Here is a 27,875-nt window from a genome sequence, read left to right as displayed (position 1 = left end):
ACTTATATATAGCTATCATTTAGTTAATTTCTTCTCAGCTACCCAACCTAGCTCGAAGCTGCAGTTACATTCTGCCATACTTGTTTTTATCTTCTTCCAGTCATGGCGACACTGACGAAGCTCTCAGTAATCGCCATTGTCATTTCAATGTCATTGTTTCTCCTCGCTACTGCAGATGTCTACTTCGAGGAGAGATTCGATGGTGACAAATATAAATTCTTATATCTCCCATGCTTTTTTTCCTTCTTTTTTCATTTTTATGTGCTAGGATGCCTAAAAATTTCCTCAAAATAAATATTTATAGTTATTGAATGAATGATATATGATATGCATATTTATAATCATCTCGGAGATGCATTTTGGACTTTTTTTTTTCTTTTTCATCTTAAAATCTTTTGGACTCTTAATAGTACACAATAGAGAAAAAAAATTCATGTAGTCAACTTCAAAGTAGGATAAAAGATTGATGTTATTGTTGTTGTCGGAGACTTCTATTGACTGTGTTGGGAAGCAAAACAAATGACATGCTAATCAAACGTAAATTCATAGTTGAAACTTTGTTTGATACTATTTTTTTACTGCTTTTTAAAGCAAATTTTTAGTAAAAAATTAAAAATTTTATTATACTAAAAAATTGTTTTAAGAAACAATAAAAAAGCTGTCTCAAACAAAGCTGAAGTTTCAATCTTATAATTAGCTAGCTGCAGCATTTAAAGACACACATGTTGCTAGAAATATGGAATTCATGTAAAATTTCATGAATAATAACAATTGTATGTTTGGAATGATGTCAGGCGAATAAAGTAAATAACTTTGCATTGCAATTCAGTTTCTTCAAAAATATGTTGCCAACTAGATGAAATCAAATTATCTATAATATTTCCTTGAAAAAGAAAATTATTTTGCATAATATATGGATTCTTATCGCGATGAACCAACCAAGTTGTTCTTTACAAAGTTTTGATCTTGAATATGACAAAGATGAAAATGATATTCTTCGCAGTTTTTAACAATCAATCTGCCAACACCCAACCGAATAAACAACAATGAATTTTGTTTTGTTTTTTTTTTTTTAATCCTAAAAACTAGCTGTATTATTGGATTTCAATTGAATTTTGATCATAACAGGCATAAAATTTGATTAAAGTAATTCATTCCCAGTTCCTATTACTAACTATTGTTATTAAATAACATTTTGGTTATGAAACCGAATAAAGATGGATGGGAGGATCGTTGGATAAAATCTGATTGGAAAAAGAGTGAAAACATGTCAGGGGAATGGAACCACACTGCTGGTAAATGGAGTGGAGATCCTCTTGACAAAGGTTTGCAAGCCAAGCTATCATACATTAATGACTGAATCTACTACTGTTGTTCTAATACTTCTTCATATACCACTTCAGGTATCCAAACTACTCAAGACCTGAAGTACTATGCCATTTCAGCTGAGTTTCCAGAGTTCAACAACAAGGATAAGACGCTAGTTTTCCAATTCTCAGTTAAACATGAACAGAAACTAAACTGTGGGGGTGGTTACATGAAGCTCATTAATGGCACAATTAACCAACAAGTATTTGATAGTGATACCCCTTACAGGTTACAGATATCTATATCTACACTATCTATTTTCCTTCTCATGTTTTCAATTACATAAAAACCATATGAGCTTTTGCAGTATAATGTTTGGGCCAGACATCTGTGGAGAAAACAACAAAAAAGTTCATGTTATTCTCTCACGCAATGGAAAGAATAATCAGATAAAGAAGGAGATATCATATACGATTGACCAACTCACTCATCTGTACACCTTGATAATTAGATCTGATGCTACATATAACATCCTTATTGATAATGAGTTGAAGCAATCTGGGAGTCTTTACAGTGATTGGGATATACTTCCTCCAAGGCAAATTAGGGATCCTGATGCCAAAAAGGTGCATTGTATATGTTGATAAATGGGCCTTGAAACTTATTTTGAGAGGCCATTAATGTTTTTCTTTAAAATTATAAAATCATTTGTTGTTGGTGATGCAGCCAGAAGACTGGGAAGATAGAGAGTTTATAGCTGATGAGAACGATAGCAAACCAGAGGTTTTTTGTCCATACAGACATTGTTATTTCATTTTAGATCATAAATTGAACATATTCTTCAATAAATGGCATGTAATTTATTTATGTAGGGATATGATAACATTCCATCCGAGATTCCTGACCAGAATGCTAGAAAGGTAGATATGAAACTAATTTTCTCTTGAACTTTCTACCCAATTGTAATGAAAATCTGTTTAAAAAAACTTTCTTTTGCAGCCAGAAGATTGGAACACTGAAGAGAAGGGAGAGTGGAAAGCACCCATGATCCCAAACCCTGAATATAAAGGACCATGGAAACAAAAGGTTTCAAACACAGCTGCATTTTTCATAAGTTAAATGCTTAAAATATAGTGTTAGGCAATAATCTCATCAATTCCAAATTCTTTACTATCAGAAAATAAGGAATCCGAACTACAAAGGAAAATGGAAGGCACCGATGATTGATAATCCAGGTTTGTTAGTAGAAACACAACTAAATTTTAGCTGAAATCTATGATGGAGACTAATTTGATATTATTATACAGAATTTGTAGATGATCCAGATATCTATGTTTATCCTAACCTGAGATATGTGGGAATTGAGTTGTGGCAAGTAAGTAAAATCTGAATCTAATGATTTTGAAGTATTTTTTAAAGTTTTTAACTCTAATGTACTTACATAACAGGTAAGAGCAGGCACACTATTTGATAACATTTTGATTTGTGATGATCCTGAGTATGCAAAAAAGGTTGCAGAAGAAACATGGGGCGAGATCAAATATGTATATATATAGCTTCCCATTTTGGAGCTCATGCTTATCTTTTGTTAGCACTTAACATCTCAAACTCTGATATATTCACTCATAATGTTCGATCTTTCGCAGGCTGAGAAAGCTGAATTTGAGAAGGCAGAAAAACTAAAGAAAGAAGAGGTGAAAACCTATTAAATTCATTCATTTCTACATTTTTTTTTTTCATTTTTTTCTCTTTTTCTTTTTCATTTCTTGATAGAAATATTATCATTTTCATAAAATTTTCTAATGTATCCGTAGTGTGCACAAAGAATTATATTTATTTCAAAATTATATATGTCATTGATCTTTTAACTAGCGTTTTGCCATAGTGATCATATAATAGTTTACATTCCTAAATTTTTTTTTATTTCCTTCACAGGAAAACAAACTAGGAACTCCATTGGTAAGTTTTCAAGATTAAATATAATTTCATCTGCTCGGGAAGCTATTTAAAAGAAATTGATTATGAAAATGTGAAACCTTGGTTGATAGAATGATGACGATGATGAAGAACTAGATTACGAGGAACCTGACTGGGAAGCAAAATTAAAAGAAGATGACGAAGGAAAACATGTACTAAAACATTTCCTTCTAAATGAATAATATTAGATTAGTTCAAGTTACCAAATTTCTGTTCTTTTACTTGTCTTTCTAATTCTACTCGGTTGTTTTCCTCTATCATTTCAGGATGAGCTTTGAAGTGGCACTAAGGAACAAATAAAGAGTGAAAGTGGAGTTATATAGCATGTTTCTGCTCTTTCCCACTTTTTTTGCACTTTTGAGATATTATAATTTAAAGAATGTGAACATTTTACTGAAGAAGCAATTGAATAAGTGTTCTTTTATCCATTGCCTGAACACTAAAAGAAAGGTTGCCAAATACTACAGTTGCAAGTGATGAGCCTGTAGTATGATTGAATGCAAATTGACAAATCCAGTTTTTGACTATTAATTGAATAAGCAGTTCATTAATAGAATTTTCTTCCACTGTTCAGTTGGTTTTATGGTTTGAAGTCATAATAGGAATCTTATACCAGCAAAATGTGATGGATAACATTGGCCTGGCTGTTAATTAAATCTGAAAGTTCTAAATTCGCTCGAATTTTATTTGAATCAAAATTAAAATTGAAATGCTTAGTTTGATTTAACTTAAAATGAGACTATATAGATATATGATAATTTTTTTTTCCTTAAAGAAGGAAGCTCTGATATAATTTTTAATGCAAAATCATTTAATGACTGCAACGAAGCCCTCGCCTGTTGACTATCTTTCCGGCTGGGTGGGTTTCAAAGGGCAAGTGCTATCCCTACCTCCCTTCGTGGGAGGGGACGCTGGGAGGCTTGCCAAAATTTTCAGTGAACAACAGGGAACTTGGACAAAAAATTGGAAATTAATTTAAACATAATTTAAACATAAAATCAATTTTAAATCAAATTTGATCAAATAATGTTGGATTTGGACTCAAACTCAAACTTGAACCAGACTTACAATCAACAGGACTATAAGAACTTAAACTTTAATGAGCCACTTGGAATTGAATCGAAACTAAAATATAAGGAATCAAAATTTAAATTAATAAACGTACAATCAAGTTGCAAACCTTCCTAAGATCATCATTTGAGGATATGTTAACTTGAATTTTGATTTCTACTGCTCTTGATTTTGGAGACAACCTAAAGCAAAGGGATTAGGCACAATTCCTGCTAGATATAGAAGCTAGCACTCATGAATAATATATATATATATATATATGGGGAATATTTTGGACCCTAGGGCTGATGTTGTAGATGCATCGGATGATAGTGGGGTTATTGGAACATATGATGATTTTTTTTGTATAAATGAGGACTGCCAATTGGTAGAAATTTGGGAAATCTAAGCTCATTCAGTATGATAGTTACAAGCTAATTAAAGGCATCAACAATTCCTAGGCTTGAATTCAAATGATAAAGTAGTTGTAATGTTTTGAGATCTGTTGACTTCCCATAGTTTGTTTGATGAAATTCAAGCTCACTAATCAACTTATGCATCTCATAGACTGCTTAAAATAGCTAGCATTATCCCTAGCAAAATGCAGTTAGAAGAAACATCCACAAGTTCCGTGGTCATTACAATATCAAAGAATTGATCATAAGGAAGAAACATTGCTTTGTTTTACTTTGCTAAATACAAACAATAGTTTTAAAAAGATCTATTCAAAAGGTTATGTCAAATGCCACCGGATCCGCAATCCCACTCGTACAAGCGGACAAAAGGCTATGTCCTTACAATAATACTGAAAATATATTTGAAAATACACCCTTCATGTGCTCCGATAAACCTGTTACAATTACAAAACACAAATATATGAGAATATTGTGCAGGGTCAAATGCACATACTATGTTTAAACTAAATATATCCCTGCATGTGCTTCGGTCAACATGTTAAAAGTACAAACACCAATCTCTGAGAATGCTATGCAGGGTCAAATGCTACAACCCGCATGTGCTTCGATTGTCACATATGATTTCCTAAATCTAACAGCTTGAAAATGTTATGCGGGTTAAATATTCAAGTTTCATCCTACTCCTCGAAAGGACTAGAGTTGACCTAGCTTGAATCATAAAATACCTCCCAAATTCTTGTAAAAATATAGTGACTTTAATGTCACCCCGATGATGGCTGCGTTGATAGAAAATCTCAACTGAAAATCTCAAATCTCACAAAATCTTAAATTCCTGAAATAAAATACATCTCCTAAAAACTTAAAACTTAAACATATCCACCTCCCACAACCGTTTGTCGGGGGTGATAAATTTGAAATTAGCTTTAGCTCACAAAAAACAAATGTGTGTCGGGTGTATCACTAAGATTCATCCTCAAATAGTCTCTTTCCAGCAGTCACGTGGCACGTGCCATTTGATCGGGTGGTTTTGCCGCAAAATGCTGTCATTATACTACGATGACAACCAAAGCCCACATGTTTCCTAACGGTTTCAAACCCTTGAGCGATGAATCGTAGAGTATATTTGATAGGCATGAAAGCCCTCTTTCAGCTAAGGTGGATTCTGATCTATCCCCTTGGACAAACACCAACCCAGGTCTACAAGGTATTTTTGGATGAAGCAACCCATTGCTACCAATAAGGTACCTTTTGTCAGGTTGGGTCGACTATTTCCTCTGACTAAATAGACCAGAGACTACGATAGCCTGGGACGATAGAATCATGAGATCTTGATGGGGCTCATCTTTATTCCCCCTATCACCAATTTTAAGTTCATGGTTATAAATTTTAAATCATAAAATCAAATTCAAACCCTAAAATTGTTGCTATTATATGTTGGATTTACAGCATATGTAACCTCTTTAACGACTAGCCTTAATCGAAAGTTCTTTCTCATTATTGGGAGGGGTAACTAACTATAGGGGCTTGCGCCTATAGGAAACCAGAACTCAAATCAAAAAGTCCTCACAAAATGAGGAAAAAATCTCTGGGCAGTGTCTTATTTAAAACCCAATATGCCTTCTAAAAATTCATCCGGAACCTAAGCTCGTTAAAACTCCACCAAAAAACCAACAGGGAGGCCGGCACATTAAGGAATTTTTGGAGCCCACAAGAAAAAAGTTCAAAAGAAATCTGACAACTGAAATGATATTTCACGTGAAGCACAAGAATATCGAGGAAATGGATAATTTGAAAAGAAAATCCTAAACTGTTGAGTGGAATAGTGGGAATTGCGACTTAAAAACACGAGGAATTAAAATTAAAGGTTGAAAATATAAATATATAATTAAATAATATCATAAAATAAAAATAATTATAATTAAATTATACATAATAATATAATATCAATTAATAGATATTTATGGCATATTTTCATTAATATATCTTATAATTGTTGCGTCCTAAAATATTCAGTGTTAGGGACATATAGAGTTTAGCATTCTATCTTTATACAAAGATTTAAAACATACACACATGAGAGAGAGGGGTGCAAGAGTCATAAAAGAAATCAAGATTTTGCATGGAAAACCTTGAAAAAGGGAAAAATTGTGGGCCTGGCCTAGGTTAAATGATTCTAATAGTGTTTGTTGTTAATTACAAATGATTCCCTTCCTCGGGGGAAGGTGTTGGCTCAATGTTGTAAATATATATCATATAGAGCACTTTACATGATTGGGGTGGGAAAAAATAATATTTGTACAGTACGATTAGTTCAATTTTCTTAAGTTTGTACATGACGATCACTAAGACAATTGAAAATCATCTCAGCCTATCGTATGATATGATCTACATCATATAGTACAATATGACATATTAATTAAACTTTGATTTGATTGACTAATCACGAGAATTAATTTAAATAAGTTTTTAAATATCTTACTATACAAAGGTGTTCGTACATTATGAACAATACAAACACAAAAATAAAAAATATTTACTAAAATTTGATCGGTGGCTAGGGTTTTTATTTTAAACAGATTATTCAGTACCATATGGATCGTACTATATGATTATGTTAAAAATATTAATTATAGAATTAGTTGTGATTAATGATTTTATAAATAACTGATCGTACTGTACGATCTAGATCATATAGTACAATTAGTTCAAAAATTTAAACATTCATTTTCTCAATCCCTAGTGTGTGTGCACCGTCGCTAAAACAACATACACCCTTGTATGGCTTAGGCTCAAGAAATATAAAATTAAATAAATCAAAAGTACATACTTTTTCGACACATCCTATTCTAACTAATCTTGAATCAAGAATAATCTTGAACGGTGTATGATGTATCTGAAATGTTAGTATACACATAAATAAATATAAAATACAAATGCTACAAGAAATAAAAATTCAATCAATAACATTTGTTATCATCAAAATCACAAGCTCGAGATCCCATATTGCAACAACTAGATCTATTACTACTAAAATCACACTCCATGTATTCAATCTTTTTTTTTCCATGTATTCAATCTTAAGATCTACTCAAATGAAAATCTTTAAATTCTAATGTTGACCTCCATAATTTAAGTATACCTTTAACTCCCTCTCCAATCTTATCAACAAAAAGAATGTCATCAGTACAAAGCATACACCATAGTACATTTACTTGACTAAAAAGAAAAAGATAAGGGCTTAAAGCCAATCCTTGATGAGATTCAACTGAAATAGAAAATTACTCGGTCCAACCACCTTGTGTTTGAACACAAAAGTTCCTACATATACATCCTTAATGACTTTAGTTCAAGATGAGCGTAAATAAAATAAAATAAAATAAATAATTCTTCAATAAAAATATAAGCAAATTTTAGTAATACCTAACCCTTGCACTTATGAAATAATAGAATTAAATTACAGTCATATATATTAAGATCATCTAATCAAATGATAACTCTTAACATTTATTTTTGTCATCTTTTTTTCAACTTCCAACCAAGAAAAAAATATCTTCCCTCAACATTATAATAATGCTAAGGATATTCTGCCCTACAAAACTGCACCATTATTATGGCCGCCTGACACCCTGCTCCGTTAGTAGAAAACTTTGGCTCCTGTAGGCCGTTGGGGCATGGGGTTCGAATGCAGGCATGTGCATATGTTGAATTGTTCAATGCTAAGCAATCAATTCATGATAATAAGAAATAAACCTACCACGATGGACCAGTTCAAAAGATGCGTCTCAGATCTGGGTTCAATATGTAGATAAATGGGATTATAACACCCATTAGAAGGATTGAAGCCTAACTAAACCAACTTGAAAAGAATTTCAAGACTTCATGTTGAATGAAATCTCATTTCATGCCGATCTTTTATGTGGAGTACTGACTCACATTTTAGGGCACAAACTGTAAAACTGAAAAAAGTACTTACTAAAACAATTTAAATGTAACTTCTACACGTAACAATACAAAACAAGGTTCCTAATAACATGGAACCTAATAAAAATTGGCATCAGAATTTGTCCAAATGATCAATTTGTGAAACTGTCAGCATCATAACACAATGCAGCATAACATAAAATCATCTAATGGAGTTGATACCCAATTATCGCCCACAGCATTTCTAAAACTATTCTTTCATAGCCTCACGCAGGAAGCATAGCTGCATTTTTCCTTTCTCAATCAAACAAGATTTTATCAATCCAAATTGTCTTCTAAATTTTCTAAATGAAGAAAATGGTCTATCTTGTTATCTACATACAAATTCAAACATCTAGATAAGTTATAAATTGTTAGATATAACTAGCCAAAACAATGAAGGCAGCACATGACCTGAAACTAGTGCCTCATGGAAATATTTACAGAATCCATCGAAGTTAACTTGTGTTGTAATGTGAGAGGAAGAACCGGAAGTCTGGATGATCCACCTTACGAAGCTGAAGCCAGTTCTCAGCATCTTGCAATAATGAACTTGCACGCTGCTGCTCATAAAGACTTCTATTAGTCCAAATTGAACCTTTGAGCTTGTATGAGGCTAGACCCAATACAGGCAGTGATAACTTAGCTGATATCTGGGTAAAGTCATTAGCTTCCCTGACTCTACAACTATCATTCAGTTCAGAATGTCCATTGCATGAATCTGCAATAATGGAAATGCAATTAACTCAGAATCTTTAGCTTAATCAATGCAGAATTAACTGAAGAAAGAATGCGCACTTTTAAGCGGGGTTGATAAAGTATGGAAACTCAAGAAGCAGGCATCCAAATCTCGTAATGTTGGTCCAGTGGGTATCCTGTAAATTGGATACCTACACAGTGTTTCAGTAAACGTGAAACATTAAATATCGACCATTCAACGTGGATTAATATATGAGCACCAAAAATCCAAGAATATTTTACAAGTAAAAAAGCTGCCAAATTAAGGTTTTGTTTGGGACGGCTTTCTTCCTACTTCTTAAAATGATTTTTTAGTAGAAAAATTAAAATTTTTGTACTTGAAAACTGCTTTAAGAAGCAGTAGAAAAGCCGTCACAAACGAAGCCTAAATGAGAAGAGAAAACAAACTTAAACTTCAACAGGTAGATGTTCAATCAAAAGATTTCAACATCATGCAAGTAAGAATTACCAAGCAACAGAGAACCAACTGGTGGGAAGCAAATCGTAGCTCCTGTATGTCTTTAGCTGAGGAAACTTGTTAGCAAGTAGTGAAATCTGCAATAGTTAATTATAAGAAAGGTCGCATCAGATTGAAGGAATACTTGTACCTAATTGAAGCCTACCTAATTGAAGCCAACCTAAAGCGTACTTACCTTGTCTGCCAAGGGTTCTCTTCCATATGGAGGATTATGCTCCAGATACTCAAAAACTGGTAGCATTGTCTGCTGGCAAACTCCATTTTCTTCACCAACAAGACCACTCTGATCTTTATGGCTTGTAGTTGTTGAAGAATCCCTTCTCTTTCTAACAGCTCGTTCAGCTTCACTCTCACTGCTGACATCACTGCTGGTACCCTGATACATTCGAGCATCGCTTTCCTCACCAGGTTGCCTAAAAGACAAGTAAATTAATTCAACTTACATGGCATTAGCATAGGAATACTATTTATAAGATTTCTGATAAACTTTTTTTACAGGCCTTCTCATAGAAACCATACAATGCCACACGCAAATATGACCTATTGTTCAAATGAATAATAGCGCCAATGAAGATAAATCATACAAGAAAAAATAAAAGCATAGCACTTTATAGCATGGGAATGAGCCGTATATTTTCCCAGACTCATCTTAAATAACTAAATAAGGTTGTATATATTTTATAGCCTACTTAAGAGTTTCTAACTCAACATCTGTCATAATAACTAGAAGGAATAATAGAATAATATAGTAATTTGTAAAGCTAAAGTTTTTGGATGCCAAAAAGAGCAAAAAAAGGGAAGCCCGCAGCATATGGTGGTAAGGAAATAGTACATATGACCATAGTTACGATGGGCCACAATAATGTGATTGAGCAGCAAATGCTTCGGTGAAAAATATTCTTACACAACACCACAATCTATAGATTGCATACACTTAGGAGCTGTTTGGTTGGCGCTCTAGAGCTCTTAAGCGCCAAACAATGAACTTTTTATCTCTAATTATTTCGTGGCTTAAGCGTCTCCTTTATCCCAAGTGCTCCTAAGCTTGACATAAGCTAAGCTTCCAAAAACACTAGCTTAAAAGCTTGGCTTAACCATGATAAATATGAAATAACTAAGAATTATATAATTAATGTGAAAGTTATAACTTATTTTAAGAATAAAGATTGCCTTCCTATATTATTATAATAATTAAGCATGGGACGATTAATTAATCATTTAATTACTCATAATTAAAAATTCCCTATAATTAATAAAATTTTTAAATAAACAATTATGAGACCTAAACATGTATAATTAAATAATCACTCAAAAAAAATTATTTTTAATAAGTTTTTAATTGAAATAACTATAATGCTTAAGCATGGGATAATTAATTATTTTACACGTTAAAAATTAACTATGGCTAATAAAGTTTTTAATAAAGATCAGTTTAGTATGTTTAAAGGAGTTTATTATAATTTTAATAAAGTAAGGTGTAAATTATACTTATTAATGATAATTCATGCCTTATAAATTAGGACACTATTTATGTAGCAAATGAGCTTAGATTACCGTACAACCAAACGGTTTTCTATAGTTACCTTGGCTCATAGCAACATTAACTTTTATCAACCTAAGAACCTAAACCTATTTACAGAATTCATAAAACTTAGCTTAACTTGAGCCCCAATAAAAAAATGCATTGCAAGCATTACGGATGCTTAGAACATGGATATGGTTAAAGAAAAAGTCTCAATTCGTCACTCTGAAGCTTGCATAGAGTTTCAAGCCAAAAGTTTGCAGTTAATAAGGGAAATTTGTAATTCTAGAGAACAAAGAGGCTCAATATGAGAGGGAAGTGCGGGATTATGACTATAATCACCTGTAATAATGCCACTTGATGTTAAGGAAGTGCTTAGCATTCGAGTTTTTCTAGTGGTATGATTATTCAGAATTCATATAAACTTGTTCTCTCTCTCTCTCTCTCTCTCTCTCTCTCTCTCTCTCTCTCTCTCTCTCCCCCCCCCCTCCCCGTGACAAGCAAACACTCACATGGAGAAAAGCACAGTAAAAGCTTTTCAAGCAAGCAATAAAATCATTAGATGAATTTTTTAAAAGAAAATAAGAATATTATGCAAAGGAAAAATACAACCATAAGCCTTAACCAAAAGGCTTTTTAACTATTCGATGATTTAAATTTTGGGGCTGGCTCGTTAAAGTGCACTGTCCAAAGTCTTTATATTTGCATAACTAATAATGTACATGGCCTAGAGATCCGCTGTTCTGGATTAGATTACAGGATTTGCTAAGCAATCAAGGACAAGTTTGATCTTAAAAGGGCATTGTCTAAACATAGAATATAACTAACTCAGTCTATGAAAATTTCTATCACTTATAATAAGAAGAGAAAGGTTGTGTTGACAACTAAGTCGAGCATGAATTGATTCATGCAGAGCGCAGAAAGAAAATTGATCAAATTAGATAGGCATATGTAAAGAAGCACAGAACTCATTTAATAGGTCATGAACTGTTTTTCTATCCTTCATGTACTGTCAAATTATTGAAACTCACAAGATCATTCAACAAAAGAGAAAAGATGCATGCTACTTAAAAAAATTTCATTACTAATTTCTAGACAATAATTATAAAAGGAAATACAGTATTGACAGTAGTCAAAAGAGAGAAACATCAGTAGAAGTTATTTAAGCTATCAATATAGATGGCTTATGTGTGAGATCTCACATCAAAATATGCCAATTGGAGTCAAAACGAACCATAAATTTCCAGAATCCATGGTATCATGTGTATTTGCATGCATGCATATGCGAAGGATGTACATCTAAGTGCCTACAAGCATGCAAGTACATGAACACGTGCACCCCTGTGTGACAATGAAATGCTAAGTCCCTAAAATTGCAGCTTCGACCATACATAAAATGAATGGGTTTAACTTCGAGTTTCATATATGTTTTCTAGCTTCAGTCTTATAAGCTTGAAAGTAAAAGCTTAACCAAATCCATGCGGCTACTCATACCAGTGAAATAATAAATTAAAAGCACATCCCATTCCTTATTAATCCTGAAAATACTCTCTAAAATGAAATCTACTATAACAAGTTGACAACATGTAACTGCAAGAAAATATGTAAAATATATAAAAGTTAGCATTAAAAAAAAAGGAAAAAGAAAGAAAAAAAAAAGAAGAGAAAATGACTAAATGGTCTCTCAACTATTTGTGAGGGACCAAAATAACCCACAACTCTTTTGAGGGACTAATTTGGTCTGTCAACTCCTTAAAAATTGGTCTTTTTTATTGTAACATCAAAATTTTGGGTTAATGGTGTTAAATCATGGGTTATTTTAGTTATTTTTAATTAAATTATTTATTAAATATAATTTTCAAATAATAGTATATTTTTTAAAATTTAATAAACATTTCTTTAATAGAAAATATTAATAATCCTAATCTATAATGGGGACCACATTAATCCCTGAAAAGAGTTGGGGACCATTTTGGTCCCTCACAAAGAGTCGAGGAATCTTTTTGGTCATTTTCTCAAAAACAAATCTATAGAAAGCTAGTTTAAAACTGCACAATTTGGAGTGCACTTCAGCTTTAGGTGCAAATGAAATGAAAGGAGTATGCCACGCATGTAAACTTGAGAAATGTACCTCTATGGGAGTGATGTGCCTCAGCAGAATTTGAAGGAGCCATAAGCCCTATTTTATATGTTAGGTAATCTAAAATTTTAGTTTATAAATCTAAAATATCAAATTAATTTATAAATATATATGCTCTTGTAAACCTAAACCTACTTGTTTAAAAAGGAATAAACTATAAACAAGCCACAAGACATTCGTGTCACTAGAACAAACAATCATTCTATTCCACCGTTGTTGCTCTTACTGTCAATAGCTCTTCCATTTTTTCTTATTTTATTTGCTCTTACTTCTTTCTTTATTTATCATTTATATTTTCTTTGATCATTTACATTTCCTATTCTATGTTTTGAATAAGATTTTCTCAATTTTCAATGAGACTTTCTGTGTAGTGTAATTTTCAAATGGTTAAGAGATATATACAAGAGTTAAATGGAAAATAGAAACAATCCGGCATGGAAGTAGTGTTCAAATGCAAAATTCAGCGAGTGAGAAAACTTATATTTATTTGATATGCAACTATTGCGATAAAGAAGTTAATAGAGATGTAACAGGAATGTAAGAACATCTTTCTAACCCTTATAAGAATGTTGCACAATGAACCAAAGTACTTGAAGAAGTGAAAGAAGAGATTAATGTTTATATGAACCAAACAATCATATCAAAGCATTTAGCACAATGATAATTTGATGATAGAGTTGGTAGTGACTCCTATTAGGCTAGTAGGCCTAGTGGCAAAGATTCTTCTTCTCCTAGGCCACAAATATCTAATACAGGTGATATGAGACTTACAAATCAATATGTGATGAATGTGGAGGATAACAAGAATGATTGTACAAGATAGTACGAGTCCAATTGTCTGGATAGAATGATTACTACAAGAAATTGAAAAAATATGTATGAGAAATGAAAGCTTCAATCACATCGGCATTTGCATGACATTCGATATTATTTGAACCCTTAATATCAATTTGATGAGAACAAGTACAACACTCCAAAGATCAAATTTGGTTTCCACTATTATATGGTTGCTAACTCGATACGGAGAAGGAAGCCTAATATCCAACTTATAGCTTTCAAAAATAAGGAAGAATTCTTTAGATTATGACAAGTCAAACATACTAGTGAAATATTCCCCTAGTAACGCTTCTATAAACACTAACTTTTAACATTTATTCATATGTTTTTTAAATTTATGTATTATGCACATTATGTTTTTTTTTTTAAATTAGTTGAGTAGTGGATTCAATTTAAAGATCATGCTCCTAATTTATAAAGACTTTGATTAAAATACCTTACATGCTACTCATCAATGTCAAAGAGAAATTAGAGTACTTAAAACCAAATTCATATTAAGAGAAAAAATCTCTTGACTACCTAAAAGATAAATTCATTCATTTATATTATATATAATAAAAGATTAGAAGATTGACATTTAAGTAAGAAAGTTTTGGATTAAGATGAATATCCTCTAAAATAATGATGTCTCATCAAATGACAAATGGTTAGTAAAAGGTTAAAAACGATGTTACATCCTCACAATTACATAAATATCACAATATTTATAGGAAAAAAAAGACTACCACAAGTCAACAAATATATATATATATATATATATATATATATATATATATATATATATAATAAAAATAAAAATTAGAATCCTAAATATAGTTTTTTTTTCATTATTATTCTTATTGATTGTAAATGAGGGAGATGGTTGAGATTGAAGATGATGTGGAAGATTGAGAGAATGTGATACAATTAAGTATGAGATAGAAGAGTAAGCAATCAACTATAATGATTATTCTAATGAAATCCCTTTAAGGATTGAAAGTGGGGGAGGACTTTTAAATTCATAAATTATAACATTGATTACATATTTATGTTGAATTGGGAGTGGAAGAGACTCATTATTTAGTGTTTGTAGCATTTTATGACTTTTTATGATCTTTATTTGAATTTTTAATCTCATTTTGATATCTTATTTTGATATTAATATATGACTTATTATTTAATATTGTTTATTATTTTAATAGTTTAATTATGAGGCTTATGCATCAAAATTTATTAAGACTTACACCTCACGTCATAGAAAAAAAACTTCAATTATATTAAGTGTAGGTTAATATCATTTTCTTTTCTTAAAAGAGTATGTATACTAACATGTACCTAGAACCTGAAATAATAAAACGAGTATTGGCATTTCCCTGGTCTTTTTTTCCTACATGGCACTAGAGGTTTTTAGGTCTTTCAACTTTTTCATTTGTTTCAACTTTCATCACCACTTACACTTGCATGAACCTTAGTGGTTTCATTATTGAATCCTACTGCCAACCCTCATTCTTGTGTCCTTCACCGTCAATTCCTTCTGTCAACCTTTATCACCACTACACTTACAAGAGCCTTAGTGGTTTCATTGTTGAATCCTGCTCTCGACCCTCATTGTTGTGTCCTTCATCAGCAATTCATTCTCTCGGCCTTCAACCCCACTGCTCGATGACTCATACAAAATGCAATATCAACTCATAGCAAACCATAGTCCTACAAAACTATATCTATGTTGTCGCTTTCGTTAATTCCTTTGTATCTCTTTACTGGTTATCGTCATCACCTAATTGCAACTCAACTTTGTTGTTTCCAAGCCTTCATTGTCGCCTTTTTACATCTCGATCCCCATGATTAGATGGGCCTCTAAAATCATCATTGAATTATGCTTGCCATCCACCTCTGATCATCAACTTCTGCTTGATTTCAAACTTCAACCAGAATTAGCTCTAGCTTTAGTCCTACAAAGATGTAAAATTTTTTAGGGGTGTCAACATAGGTATTTGGGTCGGGTTCAGGTCGAACCCGAAATTGACCCAAGTCCAATTCAGATGACTCGAACCCAACCCAAATTGTAAAATGGGTCAAAAATCTATGTCTGAACCAAATTTGGGTCTAACCTGAGTTGACCCGCCCGATCTGCTAAGCGTGAGGCCACGAGGCGCGAGTGGGCTAGCGCATGGGCCATGAGTATAGAGGGTGAGCGGGTGAGGTATGGGGGGAGCTTGCAAGGGCGAGCCGATGAGGGGGCCAGGCTCGCGAGTGGGGGAGAGCGTGCGGGCGAGCACATGTGCTACCAACGCCAGCGAGAGTGCAACCCTACGAGACTGCGAGTGCGTGCGGTAGCACAGGTTCAGGCTCGAGCATGGGCATAGGGGAGGGAGCGAGGCAGCGAGCGCAAGCGTTTGGCGTGCGTGGGGAGAGCGTGACCCGGACCAGGAGAGTTGATTTCGGGTTTTAAAGTTGATCCGAACCATACCCAAAATTTCAATCGGGCCATAATTTACAATCCAAACCCAACCTATTTTCTAAATGGGTTGACTCGAACCTAGAATTTTTGGGTTGGGTTCGGATTGGATTTTTAAGTCGGGTCAAATATTGACACCCCTAAAATTTTTACCACAACACTTCATGACTCTTGTCAATGCTTCCAAATCTTCATCAGTCATGGGTCTTACTCCTCACCGTCATTTAATCTTCCCTAATCATTACCACACCAAAGAAAAATGTTAGAGGAATTTTGGAGGCTTTATAGGCATGAGAATGATAAGTTGAGATATCCACAAAAAGATCTTAAAAAAACCAGCAATACTTGCCATTTTCATGGGTTTCCTAGCTCCATTGGATTCAATGTATCATGAACATTTGTTAACTCATAGATCATGAACTAAAAAGTTATTGGTCATATGACTCACACATCACGGAAATTTAGCACATATACACCCTACCTAAGTAATAGAAAAAATCTCACAACATATAAATCTTTAACTATTGTAGTCAATCTAAATGTTCAAATTATCCCATCACTTATGCTAAAAAATATTCTACACATTTCAAAGTTCTTCTCTAGCCTTATTTCAATGTAAGCTTCCTAAATGTGTTGCAATGTCATGTTTTATCCCGTTCATTGTGTATTTCAAGACCATGATTTGGAAAAGACAATTAAATGTAATAAGGATTAAAGTGGACTTTATTAGCTTGAGGAATAAAGCAATCCACGTGAAAACAAGAGTAAATTATCCTATCATTTTTCCTAACATTTTTTATCCAATAAAGACAAAAAAAGAGTTTATTCGTAGGATAGGCCATCGATCATTTTTTACTCTTAGGACTATGTTTCCCTTTATATGTTAAGGACTTGATATTGACACATTCTAATGTAATTTGAGTGAATTTGCAAAACAAAAAATATGTATTCTTTCTCGACATCCACAAAAGAAGTTCAATTCCTTTTTCACTAATCCAAAGTGATGTTTGAGGTCCTATGATTTCAAATAATTTTAGAGCAAATTAGTCTATCATTCATTGATAATTGCACCCGAGTCTCTTTGATTTTTCTACTCCTTATTAGGGGAGAATCTAGTCACGGATATAAGTGTTACCATCCATTTAGAAGAAGGTTTATACATCAACTAAAATCAACTTTCATGAAACAAAAAATTTACATTTCTACCACTTATGAGTGTTATCGTAAAAAAATTAAATGAATTCTTTACATAAAAGGTAGTGTTGCTAGTGATGAAGAAAATGATTTCTCTCACATTAATTTTTATTCACCATCAACATGCATACCTCCTAGGTCTATCAATGGATTCCATCCTATATTCATGCCTTCTATATACATTATCAACCTGACTTCGCACTCCTATGCCTCCTATTGAAAGGTTTCCTAGGTTTGACAAAATGTTCTAGAGATAAAAAAATGATGTTCCTGAATTTGCACCAATCCAAAGGACTAACCAAAGTCCTATAAATATGATAATAAGTTTTAACTGAATCACATAGTCGATTGGATAACAATCTAGATAATAATATTACCATTGCCATCAAGAAGGTAACCAGGGAATCTACCAAGCACCTTTTATATCTACCTTCTCATATTGAACATCTCATAAGAGTTCCCTTATAAGCTTAAATAACATTCTCAATCCTACAGCATTATTTGAGACTTTAACTTATAAAAATTAAAAACAAGCTATGAATGTAGAGATTGAAGACTTAGAAAAGAAAAAAAACATGGGAGCTAATGAGTTTACGTATAAGAAAAAAACTTGTGGGATACAAATGGGTTTACACTATGAAATACCAAATGGACGGATGACTAGAGAAATGCAAGACAATGTTTGTAGCTAAAGAGTATACTAAAACATTTGGCATAGTTTCTCATGAGACATTTGCTCAAGTTGCCAAGATGAATATTTGTTAGAGTTCCATTGTCTTTGGTAGCTAATTATGGATATAAATTATAGAAAGTCCCTCTCAAAAATGAATTCATATATAGAGATCTTAAAGAAGAGGTTTATATGAAAATCCCATATGGTTTTCGAAGAAATATTTACTAATAAAGTGTTTGGAATAAATATTTACTAATAAAGTGTATAGGCTAAAAAATCATTATATGAATTAAAGCAGCCTCCAAGGTTATGACTTGGAAAGTTTGCAAAAGTGATGCTAATCATGGAATGGAAAAAAATAGTTAGGGAGTCAATACACGATTCATTAAGTTCTCATCCTTATGGTATATGCTAATTATATAACTGTAACAAGAAAAGATGGAGAAGAAAATTAAGCTTTAAGGCAATATTTGGCTAGAGTTTGAAATTAAGAACCTGGGGAGGTCGACATAATTCCTATAAATTAAAGTCTCGCACTAGAGGCGAGGAATCTTCATTTATTAAAAAAATTAAGCCACAAACCTGTTGAAAGAAATAAAAAAAAAATGAAATGTAAACCAACAAGGGCACCAATTGACCCAATCACAAACTTTTATAAGCGGAGGTAGATGTTATAGTGGATAGGGGAATGCATCAATGCCGAGTAGGAAGGCTTATTTATCTCTCACACAAGACCAGACATACCTAATGGCTTATGATGCTAGTGTAATTCAATTAGTTTATGTATAATCCAAAGAAAATCTTCACGTAGACTATAATTTGAGTATTGTTGTACCTTAAAGAAACTCCAAAGAAAGGAATTTTGTTCAAAAGCAGCAAATGTCTGATACTTGACGTATATAAATATGTTGTTTATGTAGCATCTATTGCAAATAAGAGATCAATTTCTAAATATTACACTTTCTTGGTGGGAACGTCAAAACAAAGAGAAATAAGAAGTAAAATGTTTTTGCATGATCATGTTGTGAAGTGGAATTTCTAGCAAAAGCTTGGGATGTTTGTAAGCTAATGTCATAAAAATTCATCATAAATGATTTGAAGTTCAGCGAGATGGCCTAATAGGGCTTTATTGCAACGACAAGGCTGCAATCAACTTAACCTATGATTCGGTATGGCATGATCGTACAAAGCATAATGCAATCAACCAACACTTCATTGAAAAAAGCTAGATAATGGCTTGATAAGCACACCATGTATCTATTGGTCAATTGTTTAGAGATGTGCTTACCAAGAGATTAATACTTAATAGTAGAGTGTTTCAAACAATTACATCCAAGCAGGAAATGGAAGACATCTATTCACAATAGCCTGAGGGGTAGCATCGAAAACATTCATTCAAGGACCCATACACCTTATTTGGATTGCCCAAGATTTAAATCTAGTTGTATACAGTACATACGAAAAGTTTTTATGTTTAAATATAATTTTTGGTTGGGAGCTAATATTGAATATTTTCTTCCTGTTTTGGTACTATATTTTTCTTCTATTTTCTTAAAAGAACCTATAAATAATGCCATTTAACTATCACTAGAAGCAGTAACAAAATAATAATAATTTTCTATATTCTTTTTCTCCATTGTAATAAAATAAATAGCTCTACATTTTTAAATTCACCATGCATGGCATGGTATGCTAATAATAGAGAGAAGCTCACAATCTCCCACTGAAATTTACATAATCAAAATTAGAAAGTCCAGACGAGAGAAGCTCACAATCTCCCATGCAAGTTCACATAATCAAAATTAGAAAGTCCAGACGCTAGAAAATTGTATGAGATCTCTTTCTGTAGTAAAATTTAAAATCTCTTAACAAACCTCAATAATATCCCAACTTCTCAGCTTGTGAAACATTTAGGAAAGAGCATTTTTTTAGTGTTTTTAGAAATATTTAATCTATTTTACATGAACTTTTCCAACAACCTCTATCCATGCAACCAAAGTCTACCTCTTTCCTTTTTAAACTTTCAATTAATATTTTTTTATGTATATTGATCCACCATTTACCCTTCTATTGTACATGTTCAAAGCAACTAATTCAAATTTTAACCATCTTATCTCCATTAGGTGCTAGTACCACTATCTCTCTCATACAATAATTTCTCAATATATTATGTCTACTTTCATCATACGTCTATCTTAACATTCTAATTATTATTATATTCAATATGGCAATTTATGACTATTTATGATCCAAAATCCAGATCCATATAATATAGCAGTTTAATCATGATCCTATTCTCTTTTCATGCATTAATTTTAAGATGCTTCTTCACTTTAACCACTCACACTTAATTCTAAAAGTTATGCTAACATATTTTGTATAAAAGATTCAAGAGGCTGAAATATAGCACACATAAATATCACTTGATCTTCAAGCACTTCAGACTTATATTCTCAATTTAACACACACTAGAATTGCATTAAATACTTAATCTTTGTTCTAATAATCTTGAGCTCTTTATCTTATAAATATTTCTTCCAATGCTCTAAATTTTATTGCTTTAAACAAATGACTCACCGATTAGAACTATCAATTGCAAATATGACGCTCCAAGATACATTATTTTGAATATCTTTGTCAGCATCTCTATAATCAATACTACAACAACATCAATCATTTATAGCACTACATGGGGTCAACTACATGAATCATTTTTCTCCATTGTGTCCTATTAAGAGTCAAATTCTCATTTAAATCTAATAAAAAATATAATTTCAAATACTTTCTAACAAAGTATTTTTAGGCCTACCTCTAGCTTTCTTAATATAGGTCAAATCTAAAATATCTACTCTCCTAACCGAATCATTGGAAGGTCAATGTCTTATGTGACCAAACCATCTAAGGTGACTCTCTCTAATCTTATCTGCCATTGGAGCTACTCCAACATTTTTGTGTATATGCTTGATTCACATTTTGTCTCTAAAAATGTAAAGCCATCTGCTTGAGCATCCTCATCTCTACAACACTTAACTTAATTTTTTGCTTCTATATTAATGGCAAATATTCTACATCATAAAAAATTACAAGTCTCACCACCATCTTATAAAATTTTCCCTTAAGTTTGAGGGGGTACTTTTCTATCACACAACATTCCTCCACTTTAACCATTCAACATGAATTTTACAAGTAATATCCCCTTCTATTTCACCATCGTTTTGAACAATATACCTCAGATATATAAAATGTGCACTCTTTTTAATAACTTGTTCACTCTATGTCATAGTTTCACCACAAGATTTACTACTATTAAAATTACACTCGATGTATTTGATTTTAGATCTACTCAAATAAAACCTTTACACTCTAAGATTGACCTCCATAATTCAAGTTTTCCATCAACTCCCTCTCTAGTCTTATCAACAAGAAAAATATCATAAGCAAAAAAGCATACACCAAGGTACATCCTCTTGTAAATATCTAGTAGGAATATCTATGACTAAAGAAAAAAGATATGGACTTAAAGTTGATCCTTGATTTAATTCAACTGAAATAGGAAAATACTTGGTCAAACCACTTTGTGTTTGAGCACAATTAATAACTCCTCAATACATATTCTTAATGACTTGAATACAAGCATTATTAACTTATTCTTTCTAGAACTCTCTATAGCACTTCTCTTGGAACTTTATCATATGTTTTTTAATAAATCAATAAATATTATATGTAGATCCTCCTCACTCTCTCTATACTTCTCCATCAAACCTCTCAACAACAATATAGCTTCTATAGTAGAACTACCCGGCATGAATCCAAATTAGTTTTGAGAACATTAATATCACGCTATAAACTAAGCTCAATTACTCTCTCTTAATGTTAATGTATGACATATTAACTTAACTCCTCTATAATTCACATACTTTTATGCATCTCCTTTATTCTTAAAAATATGAACCAACACGCTCCTCCACTCATCTGGCATCTTTTTATTCTTTAAAATAATATTAAAATTTTTCGTAAACTAAGAAAAGTGGTTGCCATGTCCCAAGCCCTAGATGAGAGTGGAGAGTTACGTTAGGTAGTCAACAACCAACATAAAATTTGTCAAAAAATCATGACATGAATCCTCTAAAATCAATACAAAAAGATATTTAGTGTTAATTCTTGAGGTAACTTATAGTGATTAAACATTTTCAACAATTCAAAACTACATTATAAGCCTAGTCAATGATCCATCACTATATTTAATAACTTCAACATAAGTTGGGTGCTTTTTTTTTTTGCTCATGTGCACAAAATTAAAAACTTAAGAGGCATGCCATTTAGACCTAAGCCTTTATGTTTACTCATGTTATTCAAAGTTAGCTGAACTTCACATCTTTTAGGTAAATCTTATATATATAATGATTTTGTTCATTATGCTTTTCTATAAAGTTTTTTTTTCTAGTATAGACAATGCTCAGAGGAATAATCAAGATATTTGTCCTTACAGAACCTGAACCAATACCAAAACTCACTTTAACCAACTTTTTAACAGCAAACTTCTGCAAATTCAACAAGGAATGCAATCTCTAAATTGCTACAATTTGGGGGAAATAAAGTTTCTTAACTTAAGTTTTTATCTTCACATAACCTTGGTTTTTTCAGTCATAAATATGAAAGAAAACAGATGCTCAATCATCAAAAAATAATTGTCCACCAAGCAAATACAGCTAATTCTCATTGCACAATTATAGCATTAAACCCATGCTACATTTTTCATTGTGTAACCAGCATAACAGAAACTAATATTGATATCACATTACAAGCCTAGTTCAACTAAGCCCCTCGAAGTAATAAGCAGGGAAAGAAGTTCTCCAGAGGAATATTATATCGCTTAGTTAGAATAAATAATTTGCATTACCAGAGTGATTTCCAAATAACAAAAATTACAAATATCCTTGGATGCAAACAGTTCACAAGCATGGATGGTTAAACATCTCCATTCCATAACCCAAGGATTGATTTATTGCAGAGTACTATAAAAATAAATTATGCAAGGAATTTGATTATGTTGCAAAATGTTAATAGCCAAGGCTAGGAATTTTTTTAATGCATCAAGTTAGATAAAAATCATACCTTGACCTCAATGTAGTCCTGGATGCGTCCGTATAAAGTTGGATGGCAGACAAATAAGGAACATAGTACTGTACAACGCAATCCCCGCTATTCAACACCAATGGCACTCCAGCACCATAAGCACTCCACTCTTTGAACGACTCCCATAAATCTCCAAGACTGAAGTAAGGACGCAATTCCACACCATCGAACGTCCTCCACCCCCTGCCTTTCTGCACAGATCAATCTTCACAATTACCAAATAATCACTACGGAGAGAATAGAAGAAAGCTTAAATGAGTTCTGCTTATGTTAGTTGCATACCACGTGTAAGTGCTGAGGTGTAACCATCGGAGTTGTGTACTCCAAAAATCGATCCAAGTTCGCAACTGGAGGCATTGACCTTGGAGGAGGAGAAGGGGAAGGAGAATGAGAGGCCGATGATGAGGAGGAGGAAGAAGACAGCGATGGTTTCGAAGAATCATCGGATTCAGCTCCATTCTCAACAACCGGCCTATCTATGGCGGCAGCCGCCATAAAATGCGGCCTGGCAGGCTTGGGCTTAGCCTTTACCGGCCGTTGCAGCGTCGCCTCCTGCTGCTGCTGCTGTTGCCTCTGCTGCTCGAGTTGCCTTCTCACAGCCGGTGGACAGTAAAATCGATCCACACCAAGGCCGCGGCCGGACGATGTTCCACCGGACATTACCATCTCCAGGGAAATACGGCGATTGAAGCAACCACGATTTACTTTTAAGCAGACGACGATTAGACGGAACAGCGAAGATCGGTATCAGATTCCGTTGAAAATTAGGGTTTGGTCAAATGGTTTTGGATCTAGAAATGATGTTTATAACGAAAGAGGTGCGCCTGTGGTTTTCCGCTTGTCTCTAAGTTTCTTGCATCATTTTTGACCATAAGACCTATATTAAAGGCAGCTTTTTTATACCAGCGCCGACGCGGTCCACTTGGATTGTCGTCAGCGATCACCGCACCCTACTGACCCTGCAGCTGTAACTTCAAGCAACCCTGGCAGCTCCGCAAGATCAGCAACTCGCACGCTCCGGCTTCCTGATGTGAGCTTACAAGGGTCCGGTGTTCTCACCAGAACTCTTAAGATCATATTTTTTCTTTTTAGAATTTTTACATATATTTATCTTAAAAAAATGCAATGCAATCTTATCTCAAGCTACCAAATTATTACGAGGAGATTTATATATATATATATATATCATTTTATTTCATGTTATTTATATATCTAAAATCTAAAATTTTAATACAAATATGAGTGTATGGAATGAAATATTAAAATTTATAGGATGGTATGAGAATATGAATGAATATGACTATGAGTGATATATTTGATATTAAAATTTTATATGAGTGGTATGAATGTTATTGCATCATGGAGTATTCGCGGCGGTAGAGAAATATAAAATTTAATATATTAACTTTATACAAAGATCTGACACGCAATCAGATAAAAGAGATGGTATAACATTTATGAGACATCAAGATTTTTATGTGGAAAACTAGTAAAAAGGAAAAAAAAACCACTGGGCCTAGCCCAGTCCAATTTGAATGAATACACTATTATTTGCAGTCGATTACAAATGAGACCCTTCCTTAAGGGGAAGGCCTTGGCTTGATGTACATTATATAAAGTACATGATTAGAATACAAAGAGTCACTGTAGGCATGTTCGTTTGGTTAGAAGGATCGTAGTCGATGGACGACGTAAGTCGGAAGGATCATAGTCGGCGGGCGACAGAGGTCGGAAGGACCGTTGTCTAACGATGGAGGTCGGAAGGATGACTTCAGGTAGAAGTTCAGCAATGGACAGAAATCCAACATCAAATAGATGTCCGGCGTCGGTTAGAAATTTGACGATAAGCGGAGGTCCGTCGTCGTGTAGAAGTCCGACGTCAATTGATGGCCGGGAAGAACTCCGGCGTTAGATGATATTGGGGCAAAACTCCATAGTTACTTGGAAATTGGCAGCATTCCAGCATCACTTGGAGATCGGGCAGAGCTTCGGCATCACTTAGAGATCGGGCAGAGTTTCGGCGTCATTTGGAGATCGGGCGAAGTTCCGGCCTCACTTCAAAGTTGGGCGGAACTCCGACGTCACTTGAAAGTCTGAAGGAACTCCGGCGTCACTTGAAAATCAAGCGGAACTCCACCTGTGATCGAGGAGTTTCTTCCCTCCTCTTCTTCTCTTCTATTATTCTTCTTCTTCCTTCTTACTTAGGTCCCCTCTTAAAAGAAATGAGGGGCTATTTATATTTTTTGAGGGTGGCATGACCCGTAAATAGGAGAAGGATTAAGGGCAAATGTGCAATGGTTTGGATGGACGACTGATATTGACTCCCTTTATCGATGACCGTTTGTCAGACATTTGAAGGTCTTAATGATATTGGAATTCGGCAATCTTGGGCTCATTGGATTTGTCTGGTCGAGCCGCTCGATTCGACTATAAGCATGTCATATTTGAAAACCGTTTGGTAATTTAAATTGTGGTTTGAATTTCCCAATAGCGTTTCGGGTCTTCGATTTAGACACATTTGGGATCGAATTGAGTTGAATTTGGTCTCATTGGGTTTGTATTTCTGAGACGCTCAATCCGACTATAAGTTTACTGAAATCGGAGCTCAGGTGATCCCATATTTAATTTTAGAAGCTTTTGGCCTGATTTTGCCTCGAGATTCGTGCCCGATCAAGATAGTTTTTTTATGATATATCAATTGTAATATTAAAGTTTTGAGTATTATATATGTAAATAGCATCAAATAAAGTAATATGTATGTAAATCCCCTAAATAATAATATATTTATGTAGAAAATTATTGATTGATTAATTCTCCAATAGAGCCATCGAAGTACAAATAGATTAATAAGAATTCTTCAGAGTGGCTTTGGTAGCAGGAGCTTATTAAAAAATCCAATGCCTAACTCATAATTTTGATCAAATATGAGTGGAAGTACTCAAAAAAGTTAAGAATTATTATCTTAACTCTAATTAATGTAGAATATCCTCTAAATCTCTAATTAACTAAATTATAAAAAAGTTAATCACATAGATAATTAATGGTTAACTATAATTGAACACCAAATCTTAATCTCAATTACTCATAATTTAAGGATAACAATAATTATCTTAAATATTATATGTATCTTCATTACTTGGTCCAGCTCAGCTCAATCCGTTTGAAGGCCTAATTAGACATCCAATCAATCGCGTCTTCTAGTCATTCGGTGTATCATATATTCATCTATCCAATCAATAGAATGTCTGTGTCATAATAGCATCAATAGCATCAATTAATTCAATAAGGACTCATGTCAGAATAGTACTCTTAAAATTAGCATCAATATTCAATACGATTTACTCAAGATATCAATCACAGATATCAGGACACTACGCACTTCAATAATGACACGTACGATGCTTACATAGGAGATGTATTTCCTTATAATATAGCACTCTCCAGTCAATTATATCATCAGTAGAAATCCGTAAACTATCGAATCAAAACAAATCAAGCCAGCAATGAAACAAATCCAAACGAAAATCAGGTCAATTGAATCAATACAAATCAGCTCTATAAAAAAATTATTCTACCGATAACTCAAATCCATACGAACAATCATTCAATCAATCAATCGATAATCAGTACGACGAATACTGTATCAATGTATCAATATCATGTCAGAATCTGTCGTATCAATATTTCCATATGTCAATATCATATCCATTTCAATATCGACGATATCGTATAATCGGTACAATCTATATCAATGTCCAGTTAATCTCTTGATCATACGCAGAATCACATCAAATTGGTGCCGGTATCTATGAATCAATCAAGTCGATAACATCAATCGAAAAGCAATATAAGAATCCATCGGAAAGCAATACGATAATCATAGTAGCAAGTCAAATTAATGCAGCAGACTCAATAGTATCCATGAGCTATATGTCTATGTCAATATAATCAATAGTCAATATTATCAATGCTCAATTGATAATCAATAAAATCAATGAATCCGTACGAA

General features: G+C 33.2%; 2 protein-coding genes across 3 annotated transcripts; one reads left to right on the top strand and one right to left on the bottom strand.

Annotated features, from left to right (window-relative positions):
• Positions 1-60: 60 nt before the first annotated feature.
• LOC110104989 (calreticulin) lies at positions 61-3,811 on the top strand. Its single transcript, XM_020834318.2, has 14 exons — positions 61-202; positions 1,218-1,325; positions 1,404-1,596; positions 1,676-1,934; positions 2,035-2,091; positions 2,181-2,228; positions 2,308-2,394; positions 2,486-2,543; positions 2,616-2,683; positions 2,757-2,852; positions 2,955-3,002; positions 3,244-3,267; positions 3,357-3,437; positions 3,552-3,811. The coding sequence occupies exons 1-14, from the start codon at positions 103-105 to the stop codon at positions 3,561-3,563; spliced, it is 1,239 nt and encodes a 412-aa protein (XP_020689977.2). The 5' UTR covers positions 61-102; the 3' UTR covers positions 3,564-3,811.
• A 1,123-nt stretch (positions 3,812-4,934) lies between these two features.
• Positions 4,935-24,937, bottom strand: LOC110105005. Of its 2 annotated transcripts, XM_028698217.1 has the most exons (7): positions 24,149-24,937; positions 23,846-24,057; positions 10,103-10,340; positions 9,919-10,004; positions 9,510-9,601; positions 9,126-9,432; positions 4,935-5,185 (listed from the first exon to the last, which is right to left on the bottom strand). In XM_028698217.1, exons 1-6 carry the CDS (start codon positions 24,530-24,532, stop codon positions 9,170-9,172), a joined length of 1,275 nt encoding a protein of 424 aa, XP_028554050.1. In that variant the 5' UTR covers positions 24,533-24,937; the 3' UTR covers positions 4,935-5,185; positions 9,126-9,169. The 2 variants fall into 2 exon arrangements, with proteins under 2 accessions (XP_028554050.1, XP_020690005.1); XM_020834346.2 differs by lacking the exon at positions 4,935-5,185 and having other exon boundaries at positions 8,741-9,432.
• Positions 24,938-27,875: the final 2,938 nt, after the last annotated feature.

The sequence above is a fragment of the Dendrobium catenatum genome, unplaced genomic scaffold (assembly GCF_001605985.2).
Source record: "Dendrobium catenatum unplaced genomic scaffold, ASM160598v2 fragScaff_scaffold_1056, whole genome shotgun sequence".
In the NCBI taxonomy this organism is placed as follows: domain Eukaryota; kingdom Viridiplantae; phylum Streptophyta; class Magnoliopsida; order Asparagales; family Orchidaceae; genus Dendrobium; species Dendrobium catenatum.
This window is presented reverse-complemented; position numbering and strand designations above follow the sequence as displayed.